The sequence below is a fragment of the Pollachius pollachius genome (assembly GCF_949987615.1).
Source record: "Pollachius pollachius genome assembly, chromosome: 4".
Taxonomy (NCBI): Eukaryota; Metazoa; Chordata; class Actinopteri; order Gadiformes; family Gadidae; genus Pollachius; species Pollachius pollachius.
Genome location: NC_136937.1, coordinates 4,741,389 through 4,753,235, shown reverse-complemented (window position 1 = coordinate 4,753,235; position 11,847 = coordinate 4,741,389). Strand labels below are relative to the sequence as shown.

Here is an 11,847-nt window from a genome sequence, read left to right as displayed (position 1 = left end):
GCTATGTGTGTGTAACTGTGTTTGTTGCGTTGTGTGTATGTCAAACTGTGTGTGTGGCGTTGCGGAGTGACGTTGTGTGTGTGGTGTTGGGTGTCTCTAATCTCTCAGGGTGTGCGTGCCGGTCGGAGCGTCGCTGAGTCGAGCATCTTACGCCATGGTGGAGAACTGGCGGCAACACAAACCGAGGAGTCACACACACACGCGCACACACACACGCGCGCACACACACACACTCTGACAAACATTGATCTGATGCCAAACTGAACAGCCTCAACTCTGAATGACACACACACGCACACACACAACGTAGGAAAAACCAGCCTTCTGCCGGCAATTAATAGGCTGCCAGTCAGCTGGTGTGGGGGGAGAGAGAGAGAGAGAGAGAGAGAGAGAGAGAGAGAGAGAGAAATAGGTCTATAGATATACATATCGATTGGGATAGTTAATTACTCATTAGATGTCATAAGGGATTTTGAAAAATATATACATATATTCCCTGACGCTGATGTCTTGTGATTGGTCAATGACGTCACAGGGCAACGAGTGATGGAAGAAGGAAGCTAAGGTGTTTACATTAGAAGAGGCATCACAGCAGTCAGACACAAATCCAGACCACAGCGTAGACTCATGTGTTCCTGGAGACAGTTTATTGGTCCAACAGAGCAGAATATCATAACAAAATCAGCAACGTACACTGGGATAATCCCAACCATTCAGATCATGCACTCAGTCCATGAGGCTGAAAACAAGGTGCAGTGAGAAACAACATGGAAAAAATAAATAAATATCATATACCTTCTTATCTTATCATCGTACAAAAAAATCTAAAACGATATTCAAGTAGAAGAAGCCGAAGGGATCAGAAAATGGAGAGGGCTAGCGGTTAGCTTGGGTATGTTTTCGTTAAAATTAAACAGATCGCCTCCATTCAGTATATAGACAGCAGGCTATGAAACATCCAAACCCACGCACACATACACCCGCACACGCACACACAAACACACACACACACACACTCACAAACCCCGCCCCCCCCCCACACACACACATACATGCACGTGATTATTAAATAAGTGAATCACGATTCATATCCCAGTAAACTGCGAACCTTTCATCAGTCATTTATTAACTTCATTTCCCTTCCTTCTTTTTTTTTTACAAACAATATCTGCTTAAGAAAACATATTGTCGTAACAAAAATAGAAAGTTTTACATTTGTTGTGCGTCGCGGGGAGAAAATAAACAGTATGAAAAAACAAAGTGATAAAAAGTATTGTATGTCCTAGTTGTGGTTTTGGATACCCTTTACGCGTTCAAACCGACTAAAGAAATGTATCGAAATGATGCGGTTAACTCATAGCAAAGATTAACAGCATGTATTTGTTCGCATGAACAACCAGATAATAATAATAATAATAATAATAATAATAATATTAATAATAGGCACTCTAAGGACAAAAACGTTACAAGGTTCCACACAAATCTGTGTGTGTCTCCCGCACGCACACACTCAAAACAAATTGAGTGAAAAAAACAACAAGACAAATTGGCAAGTATAAAAAAAAACACACAAACAGACAATCCCCAATGCTGTGCAAATTAATCGTTGATTTTGTAGCAAATGAGCAGCTAAAGAATGATTCTGACAGTAACCATCTTTAGAAGACACAAAAATGGTTATGACCAAAATCTCTGGAGTAAGCACTTGCAAAGACTTGCAAGCAGCTCTGTTTTAAACTAAAACAGCGTAAATGGGAGGGGCAAATGAGCAGACCTCCCATGGGATGGGAATCCACCAATTAAACTCCTCACTTCTACAGCATGTTATGCAATATTCATCAGAAATATATTCTGATTCTAATATTCGGATAAATCACAAATTTATCAGATTAACATCAGAAACCGCCCGGCTCTCTGAAGAACGCTTGTTAAAGACGGATCCTTCTGGAACAGGAGCCATATATTATGCGTAGAAAATACATCTGTTCAAATTTAAACTCATCCCCTGACCCCCCCAAATGAACCTCCATATCTGAGTCTTCGTCCAAGATCCACTTCCTGGATCCTCGGGGTCATGTGACACAACGGAGAGTTCTCATTGGTAATGCTGCAGAGCTTCGTGACAGTCTGTCGATTTCCTCTTCAGGTTCTGAAAAGACCAAAACAACATATAATCAATGACAAAATAATCAATCAACAATGATCACAAGAAGGTTATGATAAGGGCAAGCGTGGGGTAGCAGGCCTGCATTTGAAACGAGGAATACAAACAGAGTTATGCAGTTCCACTTCCTCATTCTTGGGACCTTAAAACCACTTAGTTGTTGCACGGCCTGAAATCCAGTTACATCAGATCTTTCTTCAAGCCAACTATGGGTTCATGCGGTTCAATGCCTCACACACACACAACCACACACACACACACACACACACACACAACCACACACACAAACACACCACAACAAAGAACCTCACAACACACACAGGGAACTGAATCAACAACTGCTAAGTCACGGGTGAACTGCAAAACTGCCCTGAAGTTAGTTATGGTGTAGTTAACTCTAACCAGGAGCAAAACCACAGCAGTCGTGGGAGGAGACTGGGAGGTTTGTTTCGATCACTCTCCTTCCTCGAGTAGCGAGGTGGTGGGAGTGAGACGTCTGCACGGGACTGACGGTGACATCACCGCCACAAAGCTGCGGGTGGTCCGACCTGTGTGTGTTTGTGTGTGTGTGTGCGCGTGTGTGTGTAGTCTCAGTGGGTGCCATGGCAACATACAAATTGCTAAACTCTAGTGAACTCTGCGTGAGCCTGCCAGTCCCCAAGCTGGCCATGCGGAGAAGAGTAAGGCAGGAAGTGATGTCGCAGACACAGCATGTGATGAGAGTGAGGGGGTTTGCCGGCAATACTGAAGTGAACAAGCATGTCTTTGTTGCTGCGTGTGTGTGTGTGTGTGTGTGTGTGTGTGTGTGGTTGAGTGTGTGTGTGTGTGTGTGTGTGCGTGCGTGTGTATTATTAAGAGTATGACTCTCGGCTGTGCTATCAGTTTTAGAAATTCCTTAACATTTTAAATGTATTTGCATCTGTTGACGTTTTGCTCGTTTAAGTTTGGCCACCCGTGGCCACCGTCTGAGTGACATGTACTCAGTGGGTACTTACAGGCAGACTTTGCCCCGCCACTGCTGTGGGGGGGGAGAGGAGCAGGAGAGGAGGCGGGAGGCAGCGAGGAAGGAGCAGGAGGGAGAGGAAAGAGAGGAGGAAGAAAGATAATAAAAAGAGCTTAAACAGGAAGTGGGGACAGCCGGTACAGTGTCCAATCAGAGGAGAGCTCCCATGAAGGCAGAAAAAAGGCTTTCTGCTTGAAAGGGGAACATCTGTTGTTTAAGAGGGAAACTATATCTCTTTGCATAAGTCGATTGTCGACATGAAGAAAGAGGAAATATTCCTTTTAACTAGGAGAAGAGTTGTTATATTAAATAACAGGTGCATGTTTATCAAACCGTTTCCCCATTCTTAAAAGTTGACGTGTTTATCAGCGTTTGAAGACAAACTGTGAACAATGTTATTTCTAAACCGTCGGCACGAGAATTGTGTTTGTTAAGCAAATCATGTCAGGATTTTATGTGTTTATGCACACGTGTGTGCATATAGGTGTGTGTGTCTGCTTCTATGAGTGTGTGTGCGTGTCTCTGTGTTGCTATGAGTGTGTGTGTGTGTATGTACGCGCACAGCACCTTCAGCCGTGCACACACGTGTGTGTGTGTATGTGTGTGTGTGTGTGTGTGGGACCCACCTGTCCTGCCAGGGTGAGGGGGAGGTGGGCGGGGCTGCAGTGGCCGAGCGAGGAAGAGGAAGAGGAGGAGGAGGAGGAGGAGGGTGGGTGGCTCAAAGCCCCCGTGGGGTTCTCCTCTAGGTCCTCAATACGCGGCTTCTTGATGTTGGACTCGGGGCTGGTGAGGGGAGTCACACTGTTCCTCCGGATCAGGGTCCCGGGACCTCTCCTCACCTCCTGGGGGGGGTGGGAGAGAGAGAGAGAGGGGGGCGAGAGAGAGAGAGAGGCGAGAGAGAGAGAGAGAGAGAGAGAGGGGGGCGAGAGAGAGAGAGGGGGGCGAGAGAGAGAGAGGGGGGCGAGAGAGAGAGAGGGGGGCGAGAGAGAGAGAGAGGCGAGAGAGAGAGAGAGAGAGAGAGAGAGAGAGAGAGAGAGAGAGAGAGAGAGAGAGAGAGAGAGAGAGAGAGAGAGAGAGAGAGAGAGAGAGAGAGAGAGAGGGGGGGAGAGAGAGAGAGCGTAACAATGAAAGAGAAAGAGAGAAACAAAGTCAAGAAAGTTTAACAAAAAGGGAAGAAAGACTAAACACTGGCTGCGCTCTGTAATCCTCTCGGTAAACATTAATCATAATACTTGAGTAAATCATTTTATTTATACAGAGCCAGTAAGATATTAGAAAAACATTACAAAGACATAAAACCGAAGTGCAAACAAAAAACCGAGTCAAACATTTAAAAAGGATTCAAAGCAAGTCGCATAAAAACAAAGGGAACAATCTTTGTAAAAATCGTTGGATATAGTCCACAGAATCCGCAGCATCAAGTTCCTGTGAGGGAGGAAGCCCCTTAAACGGGCGTCTGTTTGCTGATTGGCTGCCTACCTCGGGTCTGTCGCGGTGCGTGTTCACCGCCTCCACGTTGAGGAAGATGGACTCCACCTTGCAGCCATAGGCGACCGGCGTCAGCTTCAGCACCGTGTGGAGCGGACACTTCAGGTAGGGCATCTCCTCTGTCGGGGGGGGGGGGGGAGGAAAGTAAATGGTAAACGGCCTGCTTTAATACAGCGCTTTTCGGTGTCAGCCACGCAAGCCGACAGCCAGCTCGTCAGGAGCAGTCAGGGGCACCTCGACACTCTGACAGGAGGAGCCGGGGATCGAACAGGCAACCTTCAGGTTGCAAGGCAACCCGTAGGTTGCCCGGGGGGGAGCCCAGGTGGCTGCTGGGAGTTGTAGTGATCACACAGTGAGGGCAGACATTCCCTGGACCGGTGACGGCCCCAGGTGGCTGCTGGGATTTGTAGTGATCACACAGTGAGGGCAGACATTCCCTGGACCGGTGACGGCCCCAGGTGGCTGCTGGGAGTTGTAGTGATCACACAGTGAGGGCAGACATTCCCTGGACCGGTGACGGCCCCAGGTGGCTGCTGGGAGTCGTAGTGTGTACCCACCTGCGCTCTTGTCCAGGAAGTAGGCCAGCAGGCAGCGCATGACGGCCTGGTGGCAGATGACCAGAACGTTTTCCTGACGCTCCATCTCCATGATCACCGGCTCCACACGCTGAACCAGGTCCTGGTACGACTACACACACACACACACACACACACACGCAGACACCACAAATACACGCGCGCACACACACAGGCATGTTATTCTGGCTGTGCTTTTAGATGTGTTATTTGAAAAGGTCTTGCCATATCTTAAGAAGATATTGCATCATTACTGATATGGTGTTTTGATTTCAGTTTAATGTTTATATAAAACGATATTTTGCATCTAAATAACATTCCGGCATGTGTGCGCGCGTGCGTACGTGCGCGCGTGCGTGAGTGAATGCGTGTGTGTGTGTCCTGTACCTCTCCAGATGGGTAGCGGTAATAGTATTTGTCTTCATCTCGCAGAGCGAACTCTTCCGGAAAACTCTCCTTTATCTCGTCGTACGTCATGTCTTCACACAAACCCTTAAAACACACACACACACAAACGCACTATAATTAGACTCCTTGTTATTCACAATGTAGGGCTACACACTGCAGTTCTCTGTCTAAATATATAGACACTTCCACAGTCCCGATTAAATGAAGAGTGTGAGTGTGTGGGTGAGTGTGTTTGTGTTTGTGTGTGTGTGTGTGAATGAGTGAGTGTATATGAGTGAGTGAGTGAGTGAGTGAGTGTGTGTGTGTGCGTGTGAATGAGTGAGTGTATATGAGTGAGTGAGTGTATCTGAGTGAGTGAGTGAGTGAATATGAGTGAGCGAGGGCTCACGGCGTCGATCTCGTTGAGGGCCTTCCAGTGTTCGTACGGGGCCCCCAGGTGTATGAGTGAGTGTATGAATGAGTGAGTGAATACGAGTGAGTGAGGACTCACGGCGTCAATCTCGTTGAGGACCTTCCAGTGCTCGTACGGGACCCCCAGGTCCTCGGCCGTCTGGATGCTCCGGCAGAGCTGGCTGCTCCAGACCTTCAGGTTCCGGGGCTTCTGCTGCTGCACGAAGCCGGCCAGCGCCGCCGCAAACTACACACACGCACGCACGCACGCACGCGCACACACACACACACACACACACACACACACACACACACACACACACACACACTAATTAATCATTTGTGTTTTGCTACGAATAAAAATGACAGCTTCTATAAAACTATGTTTTTAAAGTAAACATGATCCGCAGTTAAGGTTGAGTAACGGTGAATCATGTTTTAGTGAAGTTGGAAAAAGTGTGTGTGCATGTGTGCTTCTGCGTGTGTGTGTGTGTGTGTGTGTGTGTGTGTGAGTGTGTGCGCACGAGTGTGTGCCTGCGCATGTGCGTGTGTGTGGGTGTGTGGGTCCACCTGATCATGTGTGTGTGTGAGCATGCACGTGCCCCTGTGTGTGTGTGTGCGCGCGCGTTCGTCTGCGTCCCCACCTTCCTCCCGCGCGCCGACAGCCCCGAGTCTCCGCCCAGGCGGCCCTGCAGGTTGGCCAGGCTCTCGCCGTGGCGACAGAGGTAGATGGCGCGCGGCTGCACGTGGATGTTCATCAGGTAGTACACGATCTTGGACTGGATGTGGTCCCGCACACGGTTCACCAGGAACCGCCGGCCCACGTCGATCACCTGGATGAAGGACAGCTCCCTGAGGGGAGGAGGAGGAGGGTCGGGGGGGGGGAGGAGGAGGGGGAGGAGGTGGAGGAGGAGGAGGAGGAAGAGGAGGAGGAGTTGGTGAAGGAAGGAGAGGAGGAGGAGGAGGTGGGGGAGGAGGAGAAGGGTGGATGAATGAGTATGTTTGGAGCATGAATAGGAGTTATTAGGAAAAGTGCTAAGCAAGAATGTTACTTAATATCTACAGATTAATGTTAATTAATAACTACGGTTATTAAGTGTGTGTCAAGCCCACTGTGTAGAGAGAGAGAACGACAGACATATAAAAAGAGTAAGGAAGCGAGATAGAGAGAGAATAAGACAGGGTAGCTAGAGAGAGACTCTGAGGCTCACTTACCGGTCGTAGCAGTCTGGGTCCAGCGGCTGGTAGGCGGCCTTGTAGCATTCTATCCTCTTCTGGAAGTCCAACATGGCGTCATTCTTGTTGCAGTCCTGGTAGTCCGGACAGGACACCTTCACTTCCTGCCCAGACAGGAAGTCCAACGTCAGAACACCACATCGGCAAAGAACGTCACCACAGACACCGAAACTGTTTGAATAAACAAGTTCTCACCATGATGTTGGAAGCGATGACGTTGGGGTCGTCACACACTGACTCTATGAAGAAGATCTGCAACAGGAACAAAGACGGAGAGCAGCTCAGTGGGGGAGTGCCCAAGGAGGTTGTCGGCATGTGGCTCAGGAGTTAGAGCAGGTTGGTTGGTAACCACAAGGTTGCTGGTTCGATCCCCGGCTCCTCCTAGCGGAGTGTCGAGGTGACCCTGAGCGAGAAGCCTCACCCTGACTGCTCCCGATGCACTGGCTGTCGCCCTGCGTGGCTGACTCCGCCGTCGGTGTGTGCATGAGTGGGTGAATGTGAGGCAGTATTGTAAAGCGCACTGAGTGGCCACTGATTGGAAAAGCCCTATATAAATGCAGACCATTTACCATCGTCATGGTAACAGAGTGACCCGTCATCCCCTACCTTGAAGCCGTTGACGCCGCCAAAGTCCAGGATCATGTGCCTTCGGTCGCGGGTGGTGTTGGTGGCATCAAAGACCTGGAAAAATAAATCCACTAGAATTAATAAATAACCAAGAGCTATTTATAAAATAAACGGTGAGTCGTGTATTTCAAATTATACCCTGCGGGAAGAGTTAATATCGATGTGGTTTTGGAAAATGAACAGCTCTGTGAAAGGGGTGTCTGGCGAAGAGATGCATGATGGGAAACTCACCGCCACTTCCCCTCCCTCGTCGGTGAGGTAGGACTTAACGTCCCTGAGAGCTGCTAAGGCACACTGACTGCAGAGACACAAGAGAGACCTCTGGGTCAACCACTGAAGCACTACCGTACCATACTGGCCGTGTGTGTGTGTGTGTGTGTGTGTGTATTAATATATGAGTGTGTGTGTGTGTGAGCATGTGGCTGTGTGTGTGTGTGTGTGTGTGTGTGTGTGTGTACATGTGTGTGTGTGTGTGTGTGTACATGTGGCTGTGTGTGTGTGTGTGTGTGTATTAATGTATGAGTGTGTGTGTGTGCGCATGTGGCTGTGTGTGTGTGTGTGTGTGTGTACATGTGGCTGTGTTTGTGTGTGTGTTTGTGTGTGTGTGTGTTGCTCACTGTCGTATTTTCACAGCATTCTCGTTGTCGGACTTGAAGAAGTCGTAGGAGCTGTAGTTCACGGCTTCCCTGCGGTACTCGCCAACGTTGAAGACTTTACAACACAAACACACACACACACACATGCAGGCACACACACACAAACACACACACGCAAACACGCACCTTTAATAAGCGTTTGGAGAAATAAAATAAATTCAAAGACGTCTGTATGTGTCTGTGTGCATGTGTGTGCACGTGTGTGCATGTGCGTCTGTGCACGCGTGCGTGCGTGTACCTTTGGTGGGCAGGCCGATCCAGTTCAGGTAGCGGGTGAGTTTCTTGGACATGTAGGTCTTTCCTCGGGCGGGCAAGCCCACCATGACAATGACCGTGGGGGGGTTGGCCAGATGAGGCCCCGCCCCTGAGAGAGAGAGAGAGAGAGAGAGAGAGAGAGAGAGAGCACCGTGACCGTCACTCCTGTGCTCAGGGGATTGTGCACGTGTGTGTGCACGGGAGTGTGCACGTCAGTGACGGGAGTTCCACCTGTCTGGTGGCCTGCCCCTGCAGGCTGGTACCAACAGGCCTGCAGGCATGTCATGTTCAATCACTCAACTCTTTGTGTATTCAAATGACAAACAACATGCAAATGAGCAGCTCAGCGCCGCCTGTGATTGGCTGCTCAGCAGGGTGATTCCGGGTGAAGACTGGTTCGGGCTGGTTGTAGCTGAACGACTCGGTGAATACATTTAAGTTGAACCCTGTTGGGTCTATCTTCTTAAACGATATGGAAAGTAATGGGCTGATTATGGTAGAGATATCAACTTCAAAGTTGCATTGATGCAACTTTCTCCTCATTATACTAATGTATATTGAGAAGAATAACGTCTGGTATCCGCCTGAACACTGTTTATTATTAATATAATTAAGTAAGACGTCAAACTGACATGTCACAAAGCCGCAGTTGGCTCACCCAACAGCAACGACACCTCCTTCATGCACGCCGTAACTCATGTTGATGTTTTAATTGCACTCTCTCTCACACGCACACACACACACACACACACACACACACACACACACACACACACACACACACACACACACACCCTTGGCATCCAAACAGAAAAACGGATAAAGCAATTTAGGCGGGAACATTTGCTGGGCTAATGTCTTTAACCTTCCCCCCTACAGCTCTTCATCCTCTTCACGTTATTTTCTGTATCACAATCTTATTGTACAACATGATCCGTCTCTAACTGTTCGGTCACGCACACACAAATACACACGCACACACACACACACACACAAACTTCTATGTTGGTTTTACTTCTAAGGTGATCTCATTATGTAATGGGTGCTGGAGGAGAAGGAGGAGGAGGAGGAGGAGGTGGTCAGGGCTGTAACAGATGTTAATGACGGACACACACACAGCTCGGTCTCAGTTAGGGAGACACAGGATCTGTTTTGCAGCGACTGCCTCGTAGAAGCCCGTTTCAACGAAGTTAGCGATACGGCCGAGTGTGACTAAATGAGTCAAACTGTCCATCAGACCTCACGGAGCTTACAAACTTCCAGGCATTGTCCACAGCGGACAGAGGGCAACACAGCCGTGGTTCGACCTGGCAGCGTGACGCAGGGCTCCTGCCATAACCATAACCATAACCCCCCCCCCCCCCCCCCCCCCCACACACACACACACACACACACACACACACACACAACAGCATCAATGAGCACCGCGTCGTTTCCCATTGGCTAGCAGGGACATCAAACCAACCAGTGTCCGCCTCGCGCCATGTAGGCGCTCCAATCTCAGAGCGATGCGCTCACTTACACATAACCCCCCCCATCTCCGGGGGAGGGTCCGTGCACTTGCCGACCCCCTCTCGCAAACTGGGGGCCCGCGCTACCCAAACCCAATGTGGGCTGCGGCTGGTTGCCATGGTAACCATGTCCTCCCTGGTCACGCACTTCAGATCCACTGCGTCTTTCACGAAAGCCTAGACCTCCGTGCCGCGCGGGAGGACCACCGGATGTGGACCACCACCACCACCCCCACTTCAACCGGCAGCACGGATATTATTATCGCGTGATAATTAAGATGACTCATATGTTACATCTGATAACAGGTCTGATAACAAGTCTAGCATTACATTATCTGGAGCAGAGGCTGACCGTCAACCCGGTGACATTCGTTCTGGGGAAGCGGGTACCGGGGGTCGGGTTCCGGGTACAAGGTTCCGGGGGTCGGTTAGGGACCGGGCAGATGAGCCCTGTCCCTGACCAGGCACGTGAGCGGTTCCAGTCACTCGGGTACCATACCTCTCCTCCGCGAGGGAGACTTGTCATCTTTGGAGGATATCCAGGTCTTCTGGATCCTGTTCTGGGTCAGCTCTCTGGGCATTCCTCCGGTGGTGTGGAGGAGGAACGGCCGGTCGGACCGGGGATGGGTGAACGCGTAATGAACGCGTAACGAGCCGCTTCCCGGTGTGACGGCCCTCTTTCCAAAGCGGCGGTGTGATTTTCCTAATGACCGCCCGGTTGAAAAGAACCGGGTTCAAATTGTGAAATAGTTTGTTCAAAGAAGATCCACTAAAGGTTGCGTTTGAGTTCAGGCTTGTCGGTGTTGTCAGCAGCGTCCGGGCTGAGCCGTGAAGGTAATCTACCCGGGTCCTGTCCCAGATTCTCTATTTAACTCGCCGGCTCATAGCGTGTGTCTGTGGGAGAAGCGTGACACCGGTGGCCCCGCCCCCTCGTGGCCGGTTAACGATGACAGTCTGCGCATGCGCGCCATCCCCGAGGCGCGCACTAGGCGCCCCCCTTGGGTGAGACTGACGCCACTGCACCCCCTTATGGAAATATGGATGAGTAATCGCGTGCATTATTAGGTTATAACACGCATTAGTTTCAGTTATACTCTTGATTATTTATTGGGGTGAAAGGTTTATTGACACTGAAGCGCGGTATGGATAATGTAAAGCGGTTGGGGTTAAGTTGACCGCAGATGGACGCATTGAGTCACCGGGCATCTAACCGGGCCGTCATCAGGCGGCACCGCACGAGCGCCGGCGCACGTCAACATCAAGTCAACGGTAACACAAGCCCAGGCCACAGAATCTGCTGCCCCGGGTTAAAAAAAAGTATAAAAGTAAAAAAATGGAAATGGTCAGCTTTGACTGGATAATATGATGAAAATATGAACCAATTTCTGAATAAGCCAGCAGTAGTGCAAAGTAGGTGCAATTTCTCATTGTTAAAAACATGATTTAGCTCTCGCGCAAAGCTACGTGTTTAAACCAAAAGGGATATTTGAGATGTTGACTAACTATCAAAGTGTGTGTGTGTGTGTGTGTGTGT

General features: G+C 49.5%; 1 protein-coding gene across 2 annotated transcripts; it reads right to left on the bottom strand.

Annotated features, from left to right (window-relative positions):
- Nucleotides 1-657: 657 nt before the first annotated feature.
- pfkfb3 (6-phosphofructo-2-kinase/fructose-2,6-biphosphatase 3) lies at nucleotides 658-11,165 on the bottom strand. Of its 2 annotated transcripts, XM_079734491.1 has the most exons (15): nucleotides 10,813-11,165; nucleotides 8,786-8,911; nucleotides 8,509-8,602; nucleotides 8,123-8,189; nucleotides 7,871-7,945; nucleotides 7,460-7,516; nucleotides 7,244-7,368; nucleotides 6,673-6,880; nucleotides 6,129-6,275; nucleotides 5,618-5,722; nucleotides 5,213-5,342; nucleotides 4,647-4,774; nucleotides 3,794-4,009; nucleotides 3,160-3,182; nucleotides 658-2,149 (listed from the first exon to the last, which is right to left on the bottom strand). In XM_079734491.1, exons 1-15 carry the CDS (start codon nucleotides 10,892-10,894, stop codon nucleotides 2,143-2,145), a joined length of 1,590 nt encoding a protein of 529 aa, XP_079590617.1. In that variant the 5' UTR covers nucleotides 10,895-11,165; the 3' UTR covers nucleotides 658-2,142. The 2 variants fall into 2 exon arrangements, with proteins under 2 accessions (XP_079590617.1, XP_079590616.1); XM_079734490.1 differs by lacking the exon at nucleotides 3,160-3,182.
- Between the last annotated feature and the right edge of the window lie 682 nt (nucleotides 11,166-11,847).